The sequence below is a fragment of the Dermochelys coriacea genome, chromosome 11 (assembly GCF_009764565.3).
Source record: "Dermochelys coriacea isolate rDerCor1 chromosome 11, rDerCor1.pri.v4, whole genome shotgun sequence".
Taxonomy (NCBI): domain Eukaryota; kingdom Metazoa; phylum Chordata; order Testudines; family Dermochelyidae; genus Dermochelys; species Dermochelys coriacea.
In genome coordinates, this window is record NC_050078.2 from 21,885,062 (window position 1) to 21,905,356 (window position 20,295).

Here is a 20,295-nt window from a genome sequence, read left to right on the forward strand (position 1 = left end):
GTGCTTCTGTCTGATGTTTCAATTACACAATCCAGAACACCTCTGCTGGCAACAGCTATGCAGCTGTGATGGTAAGGGGATCTGTTGTTGCATCAGCATAGTCCACAGCACTTTGCAATTGGTGGATGGATCTGAAGAATGTTTTGTGCCACCACCATTCTATTCTTGTACCTAAGCACTTCATCAGACATAGTTTTGTCCATGAACACTTGTGATCTTCTTGGTTGGTGCGGAGAGGATGTTATATTGGGGCCAACACATTGATATTTATGGCCATCAAAGGATTACATCATTCTAAGAGTTCATCACCACATTGGGCTTATTATAGTTGGATGGTTTGTCTTCTGACAATGTGCTGAAAACTTAAGAGGATTAAAAAAAAATTAAGCACACTTCTGATTTCTTGCTATATACCTCTTCAAGTGAAAAGACTGTCTAAGAGTAGGGAAACTGTTCTGAAAATAGGTAAGTAGACTGTAATATTTATTTTAAACAGAGATGTCATAGTAAGTATCTCAGTATATGAGAACATCCAACTTGTATAAAAAACTGGTTTTTACAGTATAATCTTTGTCTGGTTTTATTGAAGACTCTAGCAGTAAACAGATGTCAGAATGAATGCCCTGATATACTAATTGTAGAGTTTTAATATTAGCATGCATTTTTTTAAAAAGATATAGAAATATTTATGTTACCCTTTTTCTGGGTGCACTGCTATAGATCTTGGCTGGTCCAGACCCTGGGATATAATTACGTATCGGAATGAGCCATTGAGTCTAGCAACTTCAATTAAGTTGAAGCCATGATCTGTCCAATATAGGTTACCTAGGAGAAATGCCAAGAAATTACTAAGAAAAGAAACTACTTCTTTAAAAGACCAGTTGCTGTTCGATCTCAGCTGCATAAAACATAGTATCAGAGAATAATGTTCTGTATTTGTTTTAATACATCTGTAGGTTTTATTACTCTCTCATTAAGCCTAGTTATTAGGAACATACACTGAAGTGAAATTTGTAATTTTTAATCCTACTTTCAAATATTTCTATCTTAAGGTCTAAACCAAATCTGTATGTATCAAAACAAAGTTGAAATTCCACACCGAAGAAATAGGATATTTTAATTTTCCAACTGTCTTCAAGCATAAGAGAATGTCTAATACCACTTTTTACGCCTTATGGAATTCTTGGGATATTTTTGCTAAATTCACAGTGGGTGATCATCAATATGAAAAAAACATATCTGAAGGCTCTGAATAATAGAGAGAGTGAAGCTGAAAGAAAAAAAATATGCACCTCTGTGACTAGAAGTACAGAAGTCTACTATTATCAAGTAGAGTCTTTTTCAGCATAAAAAGGCCTATCTAAAAGGTATTTAAGAAATAATAAAGGCAGGTGGTGTTACCCGCTATCCAATCCACTGCTATGCCTTCAACCCTTCCCAAGCCATTTGAAATGATGTCTTCTTTCCAGGTCTGGTCTCGTCTAGCTCTGCTAATTTTGTTGAAACCCATGTCAGTCCAGTAAATTGTGTCATTTCCTGGATAAAAAAATACAGACAGAAAGAAATGTAATGAGTAAAAGCTATCATCTTGACCAGGGAATAATTCAATGAAAAATGTTCTGCTCAGAATGAACATCACATTTTTGCTCAATCATCCACATGAGGACCTACAGACATTCTTCACAATTTGAATACTATTGTATTAATACCCACTCCAGGATTAAGATAATAGTATTTAAACACATCCCCATCTCCAACTACTTATTTTCCCCATCTTCTCCATTAAAAAAAAATAAATGTATAATGGGCTAGATCCTCCAGTAATGAAAATCAGAGTAGATACAGACAGCTGCAGTGGCACAGGAGCTAGCAAACAGAGCTCTAACAGGGGAGTTTGAGTGGGAGTTCTGTTGGAGGAGAAGGTAGTTGTACTTGTTTTTGTATTTTTAGTATTTGTGTGTGTGTAGGGGCTTTGTGCTGGGAGAGCAGCTGAGCCCTGCTTAGGGGGTGGGGCTTCTGACTAGGGGTCCTATAAAGGTAGCCAGCCAGTCAGGCAGCAGCACAGACAGCTGCAGTGGCACAGGAGTTAGCAAACAGAGCTGTAAACAGGGGAGTTTGAAAGGGGAGTTTGGCTTTTGGTGCTTGTTTGGGGTTTGCTTTTGCTGGGGGGGGTGGTCTTCTTGGTGTGGCTTGTGTTTCCCAGATTAACAGGACTTAGGTGGGAAGGCGATGACAAATACGGAGGCAGCTGTGGGAGTGACTCCTGTAGTGGAAGACACATTGAGGATGACTGGATGTGGAAACTGTGGTATGTAAATGATCCTGGAGGGGGGAACCGGTAAGAGTTTTTTCTGCATGAAATGCCGTCTGATAGAGCTGATGGAGGAAAAGATCTGAGGTTTGGAGATGCAGGTGGAAAGTCTCGTTGAGTTTAGGAAGGGGTTTGAGCAGATGATGGAGCAAAGATATGAGGTATCTGAAGGGAAAAGCTCAGACTCACAGATGGAAGCAGGGCTGGGGAATTTTGAGGGGAGACTGGGTGAGGAAAGTGGTCAGTGGAAACATGTGACTAAAAGAACCAGGCAGAGGAAAAGACGGGCTAGTGAAGGAGAAATAGAGCTTAGGAATAGGTTTGCAGAGTTGTAAAATGAAGAAGGGGCTCAGCAGGTACTTGTTGAAGGAGGAAGGGTAAGGAAGAAGAGAAGAGAGGCTAGTCCTATAGGAAAAGCGGAAGAGTCTAGGGAGACTACACCAAATACGAGCCCCAGGAGGATACAGGATGGGTTGAAGAAGATTATAAGGGAAAATAGGAATGGAAAGAACTTGCAGCCAGAGGGAACAGGGGAGAGACTGGAGAATAGCACCGTCACCAGGAAAAGGCAGGTCTATGTGATCGGGGACTCTTTATTGAGAAGAATAGATAGGCCTGTAACTAGAGCTGATCCAGAGAATAGAAGGGTGTGCTGTCTTCCGGATGCTAAGATACGGGATGTAGACCTGAGGTTGAAAAGGATCCTAAAGGGAACGGGAAAGACTCCCCTAATTATCCTTCATGTGGGAACAAATGATACGGCTAGATTCTCGCTGGAAAGTATTAAGGGAGACTATGCTAGGCTGGGGAAGACGCTTAAGGAAATTGAGGCTCAGGTGATCTTTAGTGGGATCCTTCCTGTTCCTAGAGAAGGGCAACAAAGGTGTGACAAGATTATGACTGTCAACAGATGGCTTAGGCAGTGGTGCTATAAGGAGGGCCTTGGGATGTATGGCCACTGGGAGGCATTCACGGACAGAGGACAGTTCTCTCGGGATGGACTTCATCTGAGTAGGGAAGGAAATAGACTTCTAGGATCGAGGCTGGCACAACTGATAAAGAGAGCTTTAAACTAGGAATTAGGGGGAGATGGATGGGAAATGTCCAGGAAATCTCCATGCCAGATTTTAGCATTGAGAGGGAAGGAACAGAAGTAAGAAAGGATACAGCCGTGGGGAGGAGAATATATATAAAGAGGAAGGGCAGTGTGGATACCAGTCTAATAGGTTATACTGGCTGTAGAATGACCGTGCCTAATAGGGTACAGAATGTGAGCGAGGCCAAACAGCAAAAATTAAGATGTTTGTACACCAATGCGAGGAGCCTAGGTAACAAAATGGAGGAACTAGACCTACTGGTGCAGGAAGTGAAACCAGATATTATAGGGATAACAGAAACATGGTGGAATAATAGTCATGACTGGACTACAGGTATTGAAGGGTATGTGCTGTTTAGGAAAGACAGAAACAAAGGTAAAGGGGGCGGAGTAGCATTGTATATCAATGATGAGGTAGAATGTAAAGAAATAAGAAGCGATGCAATGGATAAGACAGAGTCTGTCTGGGCAAAAATTACATTGGGGAAGAAAACTAGTAAAGCCTCTCCTACGATAGTGCTTGGGGTGTCCTATAGACCTCCGGGATCTAATTTGGATATGGATAGAGCCCTTTTTAATGTCTTTAATAAAGTAAATACTAATGGAAACTGCGTGATCATGGGAGATTTTAACTTCCCAGATATAGACTGGAGGACCAGTGCTATTAACAATAATAGGGCTCAGATTTTCTTAGATGCGATAGCTGATGGATTCCTTCATCAAGTAGTTGCTGAACCGACTAGAGGGGATGCCATTTTAGATTTAATTTTGGTGAGTAGCGAGGACCTCATAGAAGAAATAGTTGTAGGGGACAATCTTGGCTCAAGTGATCATGAGCTAATTCAGTTCAAACTAAATGGAAGGATTAACAAAAATAAATCTGCAATTAGAGTTTTTAATTTCAAAAGGGCTGACTTTCAGAAATTAAGGAAATTAGTTAGGGAAGTGGATTGGATTGAAGAAATTATGGATCTAAAGGTAGAGGAGGCCTGGGATTACTTTAAATCAAAGCTGCAGAAGCTATAGGAAGCCTGTATCCCAAGAAAGGGGAAAAAATTCATAGGAAGGAGTTGTAGACCAAGCTGGATGAGAAAGCATCTTAGAGAGGTGATTAAGAAGAAGCAGAAAGCATACAGGGAGTGGAAGATGGGAGGGATCAGCAAGGAAAGCTACCTAATTGAGGTCAGAACATGTAGGGATAAAGTGAGACAGGCTAAAAGTCGAGTAGAGTTGGACCTTGCAAAGGGAATTAAAACCAATAGTAAACGGTTCTATAGCCATATAAATAAGAAGAAAACTAAGAAAGAAGAAGTGGGGCCGCTTAACACTGAGGATGGAGTGGAGGTTAAATATAATCTAGGCATGGCCCAATATCTAAACAAATACTTTGCCTCAGTCTCTAATAAGGCTAAAGAGGATCTTGGGGATAATGGTAGCATGACAAATGGGAATGAGTATATAGAGGTAGATATTACCATATCTGAGGTAGAAGCGAAACTGAAACAGCTTAATGGGACTAAATCGGGGGGCCCAGATAATCTTCATCCAAGAATATTAAAGGAATTGGCACCTGAAATTGCAAGCCCATTAGCAAGAATTTTTAATGAATCTGTAAACTCAGGAGTAGTACCGAATGATTGGAGAATTGCTAATATAGTTCCTATTTTTAAGAAAGGAAAAAAAAGTGATCCGGGTAACTACAGGCCAGTTAGTTTGACATGTGTAGTATGCAAGGTCCTGGAAAAATTTTTGAAGGAGAAATTAGTTAAGGACATTGAAGTCAATGGTAAATGGGACAAAATACAACATGGTTTTACAAAAGGTAGATCGTGCCAAACCAACCTAATCTCCTTTTTTGAAAAGGTAACAGATTTTTTAGATAAAGGAAATGCAGTGGATCTAATTTACCTAGATTTCAGTAAGGCATTTGATACCGTGCCACATGGGGAATTAGTTAAATTGGAGAAGATGGGGATCAATATGAATATCAAAAGGTGGATAAGGAATTGGTTAAAGGGGAGACTGCAACGGGTCCTACTGAAAGGCGAACTGTCAGGTTGGAGGGAGGTTACCAGTGGAGTTCCTCAGGGATCGGTTTTGGGACCAATCTTATTTAATCTTTTTATTACTGACCTTGGCACAAAAAGTGGGAGTGTGCTAATAAAGTTTGCAGATGATACAAGGCTGGGAGGTATTGCCAATTCGGAGAAGGATCGGGATATTATACAGGAGGATCTGGATGACCTTGTAAACTGGAGTAATAGTAATAGGATGAAATTTAATAGTGAGAAGTGTAAGGTTATGCATTTAGGGATTAATAACAAGAATTTTAGTTATAAGTTGGGGACGCATCAATTAGAAGTAACGGAAGAGGAGAAGGATCTTGGAGTATTGGTTGATCATAGGATGACTATGAGCTGACAATGTGATATGGCTGTAAAAAAAGCTAATGCGGTTTTGGAATGCATCAGGAGAAGCATTTCCAGTAGGGATAAGGAGGTTTTAGTACCATTATACAAGGCACTGGTGAGACCTCACCTAGAATACTGTGTGCAGTTCTGGTCTCCCATGTTTAAAAAGGATGAATTCAAACTGGAGCAGGTACAGAGAAGGGCTACTAGGATGATCCGAGGAATGGAAAACTTGTCTTATGAAAGAAGACTTAAGGAGCTTGGCTTGTTTAGCCTAACTAAAAGAAGGTTGAGGGGAGATATGATTGCTCTCTATAAATATATCAGAGGGATAAATACAGGAGAGGGAGAGGAATTATTTCAGCTCAGCACCAATGTGGACACAAGAACAAATGGGTATAAACTGGCCACCAGGAAGTTTAGACTTGAAATTAGACGAAGGTTTCTATCCATCAGAGGAGTGAAGTTTTGGCATAACCTTCCAAGGGAATCAGTGGGGGCAAAAGATCTATCTGGTTTTAAGATTCTACTTGATAAGTTTATGGAGGAGATGGTATGATGGGATAATGGGATTTTGGTAAGTAATTGATCTTGAAATATTCAGGGTAAATAGGCCAAATCCCCTGAGATAGGATATTAGATTGATGGGATCTGAGTTACCCAGGAAAGAATTTTCTGTAGTATCTGGCTGGTGAATCTTGCCCATATGCTCAGGGTTTAGCTGATTGCCATATTTGGGGTCGGGAAGGAATTTTCCTCCAGGGCAGATTGGGGAGGCGCTGGAAGTTTTTTGCCTTCCTCTGTAGCAGGGGGCGTGGTTGACTTGAGGGGGCTTCTCTGCTCCTTGAAGTCTTTAAACCATGATTTAAGGACTTCAATAGCTCAGACATGGGTGAGGTTTTTCATAGGAGTGGGTGGGTGAGATTCTGTGGCCTGCGCTGTGCAGGAAGTCGGACTAGATGATCAGAATGGTCCCTTCTGACCTTAGTATCTATGAATCTTGAGAACAGGGACTGTCTTATACTACTGTATATTTAAACTAATATCACAACAGGTTCATGACCCTGATTTGGGCCACTGCTTTTACTGCCACAATACTTGTGTCATAAATATAAAGGGAAATATAAACACCTTTAAATACCTCCTGGCCAGAGGAAAAACCCGTTCTCCTGTAAAGGGTTAAGAAGCTAGGATAACCTCGCTGGCACCTGACCAAATTGACCAATGAGGAGACAAGATACTTTCAAAGCTGGAGGGGGGGAGAAACAAAGGTTCTCTCGGTCTGTGTTGTTTTTTGCCGGGACCAGAGCAGGAATGCAGGTCAGAACTCCTGTAAAGGGCTAATAAGCAATCTAGTTAGATATGCGTTAGATTCTGTTTTGTTTAAATGGCTGATAAAATAGTTGTGCTGAATGGAATGTATATTCCTGTTTTTGTGTCTTTTTGTAACTTCAGGTTTTGCCTAGAGAGATTCTCTATGTTTTGAATCTGATTATCCTGTAAGGTATTTACCATCATGATTTTACAGAGGTGATTCTTTTACTTTTTCTTCAATTAAAATTCTTCTTTTAAGAACCTGATTGCTTTTTCATTGTTCTTAAGATCCAAGGGTTTGGGTCTGTGTTCACCTATGCACATTGATGAGGATTTTTATCAAGCCTTCCCCAGGAAAGGGGGTGTAGGGCTTGGGAGGATTTTTGGGGGAAAGACGTTTCCAAGCAGGCTTTTTCCCTGTTATATACTTGTTAGACGCTTGGTGGTGGCAGCAATAAAGTCCAGGGGCAAAAGGTAAAATAGTTTGTACCTTGGAGAAGTTTTAACCTAAGCTGGTAAAAATAAGTTTAGCGGGTTTTTCATGCAGGTCCCCACATCCTGAACTCTAGAGTTCAGAGTGGGGAAGGAACCTTGACAACTTATAATAAAAATAGTATACTAACAGTATGCTTTCAAATTGGATACCTTCATATTTGTACTAATGTTATTTCTTTAATGCCACTACAGCTTTTTAAAAATAATTATTTCAACCACATTTGAGGCTCTTAAATAGTATGGGGTAAATCTTGGGAACTACCTATATCTACCCCCTTCTTCTTGGCAAACATGCAGATAAAATGTTTGGAATCATCACGCATATCTAATAAATATGTGAAAAAAACTTATGTAATGATACAAAGGAGGTTTAGAAATTTGATAACTTGTGACTCATCTTCTAAATTAACACTGTAAACATATTGCAATTCCATTTGAATAGATGGCAAAAATCTGTCTTCCAAGTGGTCAGATAGAGTCTTGGACTTATGGAGTGAGCCGTTTCCTCTGAGAAATGACTAATTCATAAAGAGCTAGGATTGTTTCCCTGTTTATTTTTATTTTCATTGTGCACATATCTCCTATTATTTTCATGAACTAATAGACATAAAACAACAAAAGCAACAGCAAAACTTACATACATGTGGATCAATTTCAGGATGCCAGCAAAGTACAACTCTGTTCTCAAAAACTGAAGCCAAACTGTTCATCTTTCTGCAATTTCTCACAGACACTGCTGCCAAATTCTCTTTAAACCCACCCCAAACACATAAACGTCCTATGTCAGAAGACATGCATTTGGCCTGTAACTCCAAAAATAAAATATGACCAAAGTTTAAAAAAACAAAAAATCAAATATGGCCTTGAGTAACTGGTTCAAATTGAGAAAGTAGGTAGAACTAGAGTCTCTAAGTTTGAGCAAATTCATTTGGAATTGTACAGTTAACAAAGAGAGCCATTTCAAGCTATTCTATTTACAAGGAAATCCTGCTTTTGAGGCAGTGTATGATTACATGTGAATTACCTACAAAAATGTACTGGGTAGTTGAGACTACATGAAAATATTGACAGGTTTCAGAGTAGCAGCCGTGTTAGTCTGTATTCGCAAAAAGAAAAGGAGTACCCGTGGCACCTTAGAGACTAACAAATTTATTAGAGCATAAGCTTTCGTGAGCTACAGCTCAATGCATCCGATGAAGTGAGCTGTAGCTCACGAAAGCTTATGCTCTAATAAATTTGTTAGTCTCTAAGGTGCCACGGGTACTCCTTTTCTTTCATGAAAATATTGTATCTACTATTGTTACAAATAACTCTTAAAATCATAATAACTCAGATGGATTACAGAGAAAATGTTTGTTTACTTGGTGCAACTAACAGCACTTTCTGAAAAGTCATTAGCACTGTTTTGTTGATGGTGCATCCTGTTCCCCAGACCATGAAATAGCAGAGCTGAAACTGTATAAACAGCAAACAGCTGGTACCTGGGTACACAGTTAGAAAGGGAGTTAGAGTGAGAAGTGAGGAAGAACACGTTTGGACTGGCTTTCAGACATAGCAAAAAGCACTATTCTGAACATAGATGGGGCAGAAAAAATAATAACTTTTTTAAAAGAAAAAATGAGAGGCATACTATTTAAAGTGATCTTTTTTAAAAAGCCAATTAATAAACAAATGTTGACAGCGTTCTGTAAAACACCCAGATTAACCAAGGATGTTATGCTTGTTTTCCAAAACAGAAAATGTGTAAGTAGTTTAGTGATCTGAATCTGAGTTATTTTTTATAAAAAATATTAATATATGTGATAAAACATCTGGAAAGAATATTCTTAGTATTAAAAGCATGACTTTTTTAAGAGTTGTTTTGGAGAACAAAAGGCCAACATGACAGAGCCTGGAGAAGGAAAGAGCAAACAGGAAAAAGTGCCAGGAGTCCCAGCAGGAAAAGGAGACAGAAATGCCCCAGGACATAATAAATCTTCTCAGGAAAGAAACCCAAATGCTCCAGATCCTGGATGACCTATAGTTGTAAAAAGCTCAGAGTCCTCTCAGTATTCTATGGTAGCAGCTTTCTGCACCCTCCACCATGACACATGTGCCCCCCACCATTCCACACTAGAGGACAACAAGAAAACCAGTTTCACATATCCTATCTGGTGAGAACCATGGTTGACATGTGTATAAGCCACAAGATACTATATTTGTAGACTCAAATGGACAGAAGTATTTGTTCGCTGCCTTTCCAGTGGTAACATTTTATTCCATTAATTTATTAAAAGTTTCTACTGCATTGGCTATGGCTTTTTGCATGCTGCTATTGCCACTCAATAAGTTTCTGGTTTTGGAGAATAAAATTTTCTTTTTTAGTTCACAACTCATATTGCAGAATACACAGCAGTACTCAAATCTGACAGTATTTATAAATATACAGCAAGTACTAAATAACGCATTGTTTCAGGAAAACACACTTATAAAAATACAGGTAGAACTACACAATTCTAGCAGCACCCAAACCTCCAGGCACAAAGAACAGTCCAGACCAGAACACCACTAAGGCTTTCCATTACAGAGCTCTTTTAAATGCTCCCTTAACCACATAGCATCACACTGAGTTCTTGTCTTGAACTGTTCAAAGTCAACAAATAGATGCTAAACCTCTATCCTGGCAGGAGTTCTTCTCTCTCTGCTTCTCAGATATTATGCAGGATGCAACAGGCAGCTATAATCAGTGGGATATTTTTTCTCACTGAGCTCTAATCTAGTGTGTAAACACTGCTAGCGTCCCTTCAATTTGCCAAAAGCGCATTCAATAGTTATTCTGCACCTGCTGAAGGGTTGATGAATCTTTCCTTTGTGCTGTCAAGGTGGCTGGTAAATGGCTTCATGATCCAGGGGAACAAGGGGTAGGCTGAGTGGCCCAGAATCACAACTGGCACTTCAATATCACAGTGAATGATAATGTATGGGTCAAGAGAGAATGTCCCTGCTTGTAGCTTTCTGAACAGTCCTGTGTTCTTAAAGATGTTAACATCATGAACCTGCCCTGATCAGCCTGATCTGGCAATAGTGATACCAGAGAACCAACACTTGCATAAACATTGAAAAATAGCCCTTTCTGTTGGCAAGATGGTCTCATACCAAAATAGGGATGTGTGCCATTTATCATCACACTATACTTTGGGAACCCTGTTGCTGCAAATCCATTCACTATGTCCTGCACGTTACCAAAAGTCACAGTCCTGCATAGCAGGAGATGATTAACAACCCTACATGCATGCATGACAACAGTCCCAACTGTATATTTTCCAACCTCACATCTAGACCTGCTCACAATAGGGAAGATCCTCCCTGGCCTCCAGAACCTCAGGAGACTACAAAGGGATGCCTTCTCCTAGATATAAGCCTAAATTTGTCAATGATTGAAAATTTACTGCATCTTACATATTTTCTTTACATTGTTTAGTTATTTGGGGTTGGATGCATTAACCACAAATTCATATTATTGGCTGTCAATTTTATTAAAAGCAATGAAAATTCATGGAGAAATTTTACTTGCCAATGAATTTGTCAAGAAAAATAACCCACTTCTTTTTCCCCTAAAAATATCATATTGGCTTGATTTTCACTCTTGGATCTCAGCTGCCTATGAGAAATGCTATAAATATCCCTAGCTTTCAAAGATTTTTGTCCCATTGAGGCACTTGCAAACAAGTTTCATTTTGAGAGAAACTACCAGTGCATCAGTGCCATGTAGTAGATTTTATTTAATCTCCTTTATGGGCTACAAGAGGTTAGACTGGAAAATAAAAAATGTGATGGTACTCTCTGTAGCTTTGCCAAGCACAGAGCATCTAAGTGTTTCAGGACTGCCCTTGGCTCAGACGTGCTGGGTCTCTTGTTTTGTCTCTTCTTTTCCTGGGCAGCTTTGAAACTGCTCCTCCTGAATACCTGAAGAGAGGTTACTTACTTTAGAGTAATTGGAGCTCTTTGAGAAACCTTTGTCCAGACAGATTCCTCTGTACATATTTAGGTTTCATTCATGGGAACCTCGAATCTTTCATACAGCAGAGTCCATTGGGGCTGTGCATGTACCCTGCATACTCTTGCATCACCAACAGTGAGGGTATAAAATGCAGAAAGGCCTCACTGCCACAGCTCCTTCACCAATATAGAAATTTGGGTGAGGATTCCATATCAGGGGGGAAGGAGAGTGGGTCTGGGGATCTAAATGGAAAAAGGCATCCTGAAGAACTCCAGTTACTGTAAATAAGTAACAACTTTCTTGTCCACAAAGATCCCACTGCAGATGAGAGGATAGCAGTTGTCTCTCAAGAGATTAATAGGAATCCCGATTTAAATAATGACTGTAAAGCAGCCCTATCAAACAAAGCATCTGACCTAGAAGCTGAGACAATGGAAGACTGATTGGTGAATGTATGACAAACTCCAAGAAGTTGTTCTACAGATTTCAGGGATAGTAATATATCTTAAACAAGCCACCACTGCTATTTGGACACTAGTAGAATGTATCCTAACTCAAGAAGGAACAGGCTATTCAACCAGTAGGAGATTTTAATGCAGTCTGTAACCCATTTAGAAAGCTATTGAGATGAAAGGGCTTGCCCTTTAGACTTTACTGTCAAAAGACATAAAAAGGCTAGAGGAAAGCCATTGTCCTAGAAATATAAAAGGACATAATTGTATGGATATCTAGTGCGCGGTGCTTGGCCTCTGCTGGGGAGGCATGAGGATTAGGAAAAAATACCAGTAGATATATAAACTGGCTTATATGAATCTATTTTCAGTAGGAATTTCAGATGTCTGAAAAGTTACTCTCTCCCGATGAAATAAGGCAGTGCAGCCATAAAAGTTTCAATTTCACCCATCCTACAAACAGAGGTAATGGCAACTAAAAACACTAGTTTTAATAGAAAGGTGATATTTAAAAAATAACGACATGGGCTCAATGGGAGTGTCCATCAAACAAGTAACATGTTTAAGTCTCAGGTAGGGAAAGGCTCCTTAATTATCAGAAACACACAAATTAGGCCCTTTAAAAACCAAAACATAGTAGGGTAAGAAAAAAGAAAAGGAGTACTTGTGGCACCTTAGAGACCAACAAATTTATTTGAGCATAAGCTTTCATGACCTACAGCTCACTTCATTGGATGCATTAAGTGGAAAATACACTGCGGAGATTTATATACCTAGAAAACATGAAACAATGGGTGTTACCATACACACTGTAACGAGAATGATCACTTAAGGTAAGTTATTACCAGCAGGAGAGCGGGGGGTGGGGGGGAACCTTTTGTAGTGATAATCAAGGTGGGCCATTTCCAGCAGTTGACAAGAACGTCTGAGGAACAGTGGAGGGTGGAGGGGGGGAATAAACATGGGGAAATTGTTTACTTTGTGTAATGACCCATCCACTCCCAATCTCTATTCAAGCCAAAGTTAATATCCAGTTTGCAAATTAATTCCAATTCAGCAGTTGGAGTCTGTTTTTGAAGTTTTTTGTTCAAGAATTGCAACTTTTAGGTCTGTAATCGAGTGACCAAAGAGATTGAAGTGTTCTCCAACTGGTTTTTGAATGTTATAATTCTTGATTGTGATTTGTGTCCATTTATTCTTTTAGGTAGAGACTGTCCAGTTTGACCAATGTACATGGCAGAGGGGCATTGCTGGCACATGATGGCATATATCACATTGGAAGATGTGCAGGTGAACGAGCCTCTGATAATGTGGCTGATGTGATTAGGCCCTATGATGGTGTCCCCTGAATAGATATGTGGACAGAGTTGGCAACGGGCTTTGTTGCAAGGATAGTTTCCTGGGTTAGTGCTTCTGTTGTGTGGTGTGTGGTTGCTGGTGAGTATTTGCTTCAGGTTGGGGGGCTGTCTGTAAGCAAGGACTGGCTTGTCTCCCAAGATCTGTGAGAGTGATGGGTCATCCTTCAGGATAGCTTGTAGATCCTTGATGATGTATTGGAGAGGTTTTAGTTGGGGGGCTGAAGGTGATGGTTAGTAGCGTTCTGTTATTTTATTTTCTTTGTTGGGCCTGTCCTGTAGTAGGTGACTTCTGGGTACCCTTCTGGCTCTGCAATCTGTTTCTTCACTTCAGCAGGAGTGTATTGTAGTTGTAAGAATGCTTGATAGAGATCTTGTAGATATTTGTCTCTGTCTGAGGGGTTGGAGCAAATGCGGCTGTATCGTAGAGCTTGACTGTAAACAATGGTTCGTCTGGTGTGGTCTGGATGAAAGCTGGAGACATGTAGGTAAGAATAGCAGTCAGTAGGTTTCCGGTATAGGGTGGTGTTTACATGACCATCGCTTATTAGCACCGTAGTGTCCCAGAAGTGGATCTCTTGTGTGGACTGGTCCAGGCTGAGGTTGATGGTGGGATGGAAACTGTTGAAATCCTGGTGGAATTCCTCAAGGGCTTCTTTTCCATGGGTCCAGATGATGAAGATGTCATCAGTGTAGCGCAAGTAGAGTAGGGGCATTAGGGGACGAGAGCTGAGGAAGCATTGTTCTAAGTCAGCTATAAAAATGTTGGCATACTGTGGTGCCATGTGGGTACCCATAGCTGTGCCACTGATTTGAAGGTGTACATTGTCCCCAAATGTGAAATATTTATGGGTGAGGACAAAGTCACAAAGTTCAGCCATCAGGTTTGCAGAGACATTATTGGGGATACTGTTCCTGACGGCTTGTAGTCCATCTTTGTGTGGAATGTTGGTGTAGAGGGCTTCTACAGTCGTAATGGCCAGGATGGTGTTTTCAGGAAGATCACCGATGGATTGTAGTTTCCTCAGGAAGTCAGTGGTGTCTCGAAGATAGCTGGGAGTGCTGGTAGCGTAGGGCCTGAGGAGGGAGTCTACATAGGTTGGAATATGAACAAGAGGCTGCTAGGCAACTCTCCAACACCACTTTCTACAAGCCATTACCCTCTGATCCCACTGAGGGTTACCAAAAGAAACTATACCATTTGCTCAAGAAAATCCCTGAAAAAGCACAAGAACAAATCCGCACAGACACACCCCTGGAATCCCGAACTGGGGTATTCTATCTATTCTACCCAAGATCCATAAACCTGGAAATCCTGGACGCCTCATCATCTCAGGCATTGGTACCCTGACAGCAGGATTGTCTCCCTCCTCAGGCCCTAGGCTACCAGTACTCCCAGCTATCTTCGAGACACCACTGAGGAAACTACAATCCATCAGTGATCTTCCTGAAAACACCATCCTGGCCACAGATTGTCAAAACACATTGACAGAGCCAGAAGAGTACCCAGAAGTCACCTACTACAGGACAGGCCCAACAAAGAAAATAAAATAACAGAACGCCACTAGCCATCATCTTCAGCCCCCAACTAAAACCTCTCCAATGCATCATCAAGGATCTACAAGCTATCCTGAAGGACGACCCATCACTCTCACAGGTCTTGGGAGACAAGCCAGTCCTTGCTTACAGACAGCCCCCCAACCTGAAGCAAATACTCATCAGCAACCACACACCACACAACAGAAGCACTAACCCAGGAACCTATCCTTGCAACAAAGCCCGTTGCCAACTCTGTCCACATATCTATTCAGGGGACACCATCATAGGGCCTAATCACATCAGCCACACTCTCAGAGGCTCCTTCACCTGCACATCTACCAATGTGATATATGCCATCATGTGCCAGCAATGCCCCTCTGCCATGTACATTGGTCAAACTGGACAGTCTCTACCTAAAAGAATAAATGGACACAAATCACAATCAAGAATTATAACATTCAAAAACCAGTTGGAGAACACTTCAATCTCTTTGGTCACTCGATTACAGACCTAAAAGTTGCAATTCTTGAACAAAAAACTTCAAAAACAGACTCCAACTGCTGAATTGGAATTAATTTGCAAACTGGATACTATTAATTTAGGCTTGAATAGAGATTGGGAGTGGATGGGTCATTACACAAAGTAAACAATTTCCCCATGTTTATTCCCTCCCTCCATCCTCCACTGCTCCTCAGACATTCTTGTCAACTGCTGGAAATGGCCCACCTTGATTATCACTACAGAAGGCTTTTTCCCCCCCGCTCTCCTGCTGGTAATAGCTCACCTTAAGTGAACACTCTCGTTACAGTGTGTATGGTAACACCCATTGTTTCATGTTCTCTGTGTAAATAAATCTCCCCATTGTATTTTCTACTGAATGCATCCGATGAAGTGAGCTGTAGCTTACGAAAGCTTATGCTCAAATAAATTTGTTAGTCTCTAAGGTGCCACAAGTACTCCTTTTCTTTTTGCGAATACAGACTAACATGGCTGCTACTCTGAAACCTAGGGTCAGAAAAGAAATTCAATGACCATCAGCAGGTAGGTGATACACCAATATAGCAGCCGGATGTACTGTAATAGTGCTAAATGAAAGCCTGACATGTTTGAATGATAATAAGCAATGGTGTGCACAGGAAGGTGGCAAGCAGGGGCAGAGGCCCCCTAAATATTCATCTAAAAATATGTATTTCTGCTCCAGGCCTGAACCAAGGCCTGGCTGCTGCTTCAGCCCAGGCCACTGACCACCGTTTGCTGCAGAAATCAGGAGCTCTTTGTTGGTATTAATTAGAAGAAGAAGGGGGACTCTGTAAAGGAAACAAATGAAATCTGTTTTGCTTTCTCTTCTGTGCTGTTGTATAGAGACCCAGAGGTTGAAATGTCACTATACAGTCTTTCCAAGAGTAAAGGGTTCTTTTTCTCTCGTGGTAGACTTAGGTGTTCAAGGCAACTTAGACTTCTTGTGTTCTGCTGTTATAAATAATGTCACAGGTACATGGTATGAAAAAAAGCACCCGAAACCCTTAGGGGGAACTTGATACCTGTGATCTGCCCTCCTAGATGTGGCTAATAAAGACGCAGGAATCTGCCACACGTCCCTACAAGGTTCAAGAATGGCTTTATTAATAGGCATGGCTAAACAACTTTGGGAAGTCAGGTGTAAAATGTAAAACAATTTGTGTTATCTCTCCTGAATTATCTCTAGGGGGATTCTGCCATCCTTTGGTGAAGATCCTGGAAGGCCCTGAAGTTGTCTATAGTAGACATATTTGATGAACCCCTCATCAGGTGAGGATGAGGATACGTAGAGGAATAAATTGATTCTCATATTCCTCTACCAGGTCTTCCTGGCACTCCTATAATACATCCCTCACACCAGCACCAGCAACCTTCCACAGCACCCAGGAGCCTGCTATATGGCTCTCTGAAACCTAAAGACTCCCCAAAGTATGTAGAATTCCCAGATAAGAGAATTTGACCAGTCTCTACAGTCTCCACTCAGTGGCATAAAGAATCAGAGTGGGGAAGAAAATCTGTCCCTACACATTGTGTGTGCATCACAACTGTCTGTAAAACATGAAATATCAGATCACATGTGCAAACCACAGTAATACTTGCATTCACCCCTAAATTCAGTCTGATACCCTTCTAAGAAATGTTCGTTGATTTCCCCCCTTCCACACTAAACATGTATTAATTACTTGTATTTATTATTTATACATAAAGTCATGTGTTCATAGAATCATAGAATACTGGGACTGGAATGTACCTTGAGAGGTCACCTAGTCCAGTCCCGTGCACTCAAGGCAGGACTAAGTATTATCTAGACCATCCCTGACAAGTATTTGTCCAACCTGCTCTTAAAAATCCCCAATAATGGAGATTCCACAACCTCCCTAGGCAATTTATTCCAGTGCTTAACTACCCTGGCAGTTAGGAAGTGTTTCCTAATATTCAGCCTAAAATGCTCTTGCTGCAATTAAAGTCCATTGCTTCTTGTCCTAGCCTCAGAAGTTAAGGAGAACAATTTTTCTCCCTCCTCCTTGTAAAATGTTCAAAAATAAGAGTGGGATACAGTTTATTACTTACTTCCTCTATCAATTACAGTTTAAAATGACATTTTAATATTTTTCACTGAGTATTCTGGTCAGTTATGTATTTAAGGATCGGTTTTCAGGGGTGTCAAGCACTGGTAGCTCCCATTGGCTTCAAATGCAGTTGTAGTTACTTAGCAGTTTTGAAAAAAATAGTCTTTTAATTTAACTATAAAATACATCTACATAATATTTTATTTACCTCCATAGAAATCTATACCCACAGCAAACGAAGTTCCAGATATGGGCATTAAAGCATCCGTTTTGTCATTTGGATCAAGAGGAATTCCTCTAATTCCTTCATGAACAGAATACATGAGAAATGACTCAATACCTAAGGGAAAATTAAATAGTTAATAAGAGCAAAATACAGTAACCATAGGTTAACATTCAAAATCAACAAATTTTAATGAATTAATATTTTGTAGTGCAACATACTGGGCAGCTATTTAAAGAAATTATTAAAGAAAATCTGGAAATATTAATTCAGGTTGTTGCTCTTTAACCACTAGAAATATTGGACTGTGCTGTTTTTGATATTTCTGAATAAAATAGTTTAAAAAGAACTCTTCTCCAATTCAAGCTTCATCTTGTACTTTAAAAAAATATTTTGCATGCAACACGCCCCCCACCCCAGCATTAACATACAATTAAGGTTAAAAAGTCATGGCTAATTCAAGAGTGTTATCACTTCATATTAACACTTGTAGGTTATGCTTCCCACCACCAAGCTTCAAGAACCTTCTGGAAAGAGGTACTCTTAAGACACTATACATTTGGAGGCAGTTATAAAAAGGGCCTTCCGACCCCAATCAGCTCATTTTTTTTCTGCTAAACCCAAGAGTTCTAGAACAAAAAGTTCTAAGAAAGGGAGAAAGTGCAGTCAGTGTGAATATACACAGGCAACACTCTTGAAGAACCACAGATATCATGTCTGCATAGTCCCACTTGTGGGGGATTTGCTAGCAGTCTGACCCTGGGAACATCAGTTGAGGAGTTCCAATTAAACAGGGATTATAGAACCACCGTCCCAAAGTGAAGAACTGATCTAGACTCCAAAGTAAATGTGTGTACAGAATTTAAGTGGGAGTTTTCTATGCAGATTTCTAAGAGGGAAACATTGACAAATTTGCTATCAATGCAACCTTACCTTGTATATTGAGCTCTAAAGCTCTGAGGAACTAACACCTAGCTATGGTATACCATGCCTCAGTCCACAAGCCAATCCACTAAGGCACAATGTGTAAATAGTATTTCCTGATTCCCATAGGTTACAAAAAATTTCTTACTTCCTAAATGTCTCAGTCCTATACAAATAAAAATGTCAAACTCTCTCAACATCCAGGACATAGTGTTTCCAACTCTCATTTTGTTGTGAATCTCATCCAACCCTGCAGAGCACACTCTGTAGCTGGATTTTATTTTCCAATTTTTCTTTGGAACATAATTATTTTTAATACAGAGAAGTTACCTACCAGTAACTGTTATCCTTCAAGAGTGTCACCTCTGCATAATCCCACTTGTGGGCATAGCACACCCCCTGCTTCAAGCTGCAGAAATGTTCTATCAAGCAGCATCCACACTGGGACCAACTGTCCCCTCCCCCATGGAGGATTCTGATGGTATACAAGGGGAGACGCCCCAACCACCCTTCAGCTCCTTCCCTAACCTTGGAAATCTTTCACTGAGCCTCCAAAAAATGGGGGAGATCAGTGGGGAAGTGTAAATATGAAGGGGCAACTTTCACCCATAACTATTGTTCTTCTTCTTTGAATGGTCTTTGCATATTCTCACTTCTGGGAGATTGCCAAGCAAACAATGGTTAAGGAAGGTGGGCTGAGGAATTCTAGGTGAACAAACACTGGATTAGCTCTGGATGACAGTCCAAAAGAGTACTGGAAATGACCATAATTTCAGTCTCCATATTAGACCTCAATTAAAGACTTCTGGTTTTGATTTTTGGGGTCCTTTTGCATATATGTACCTACAGAGCTTCAAGCAACAGCTCTATAAATTCTATACAAAAAGACAGAAGGCCTACAATGTCTTCAGATTAGTTGAATATTTTTGATATATCCAAGTGAATGAATACCTGGTATTTAAGCCCTACTTTCTTAAATTATCCCTTCTAACTACTGATCAATCTTATACTTCTACAATCCTACAACTTAACTCTATTTAACATTCAATGATTATATATGACATAACATGTTAGTTAATCATAACCACACAATAAATGAACAATAAACTAAACTCATTAGCTACACAAGCAACTTGTTACAGCATGTATGGTACCAAACTCTTTATGCATCTAATGCAGGGAATAAAACGGCGGGGGGGGGGAAGAGGGAGAAGAGATTGTTAAACAGCACATTTGTCTGTGGAAAAGGGAATTAAGAATGTTTGGGAGGAAAATTTGTACATTGCAAGGCTAGGACATTGGGTATCACATAACATTAATAATTCAACTGTGCAAATTATAACTGTTATTCCTAGATGGAGAGGGAGTCCTAGAGAATTAGTGTATGGTAACAGTATGGGTATTATTGAGAATGGAACATATAGACAATATTATCCTAGCCTTAAGTTGGCAAAAAAATGATAGTGTTGAGATAAATACTGCATTTTGTCAAAGAACGTGGCATAGAAGCTTCTGTGAATGCTCAATGCAAGAGAATGCATGGGACCAACTAATCACAAAGGACAAGTGAAAGAGAAGGAAAGGCTTGGTGATATCTTGTGTGCATTG

The 20,295-nt window shown here is 40.2% G+C and overlaps 1 protein-coding gene across 1 annotated transcript in view; it reads right to left on the reverse strand.

Moving 5' to 3' along the window:
• LRP1B (LDL receptor related protein 1B) overlaps positions 1-20,295 on the reverse strand; it is a 1,336,604-nt gene that overhangs the window by 403,376 nt on the left and 912,933 nt on the right. The window contains exons 35-37 of the mRNA XM_043505072.1: positions 17,749-17,880; positions 1,402-1,536; positions 696-825 (exon numbers count right to left, since the gene is read on the reverse strand). Of these exons, the coding sequence (XP_043361007.1) occupies positions 696-825; positions 1,402-1,536; positions 17,749-17,880 (397 nt within the window). The remainder of the gene's footprint in view (positions 1-695; positions 826-1,401; positions 1,537-17,748; positions 17,881-20,295) is intronic.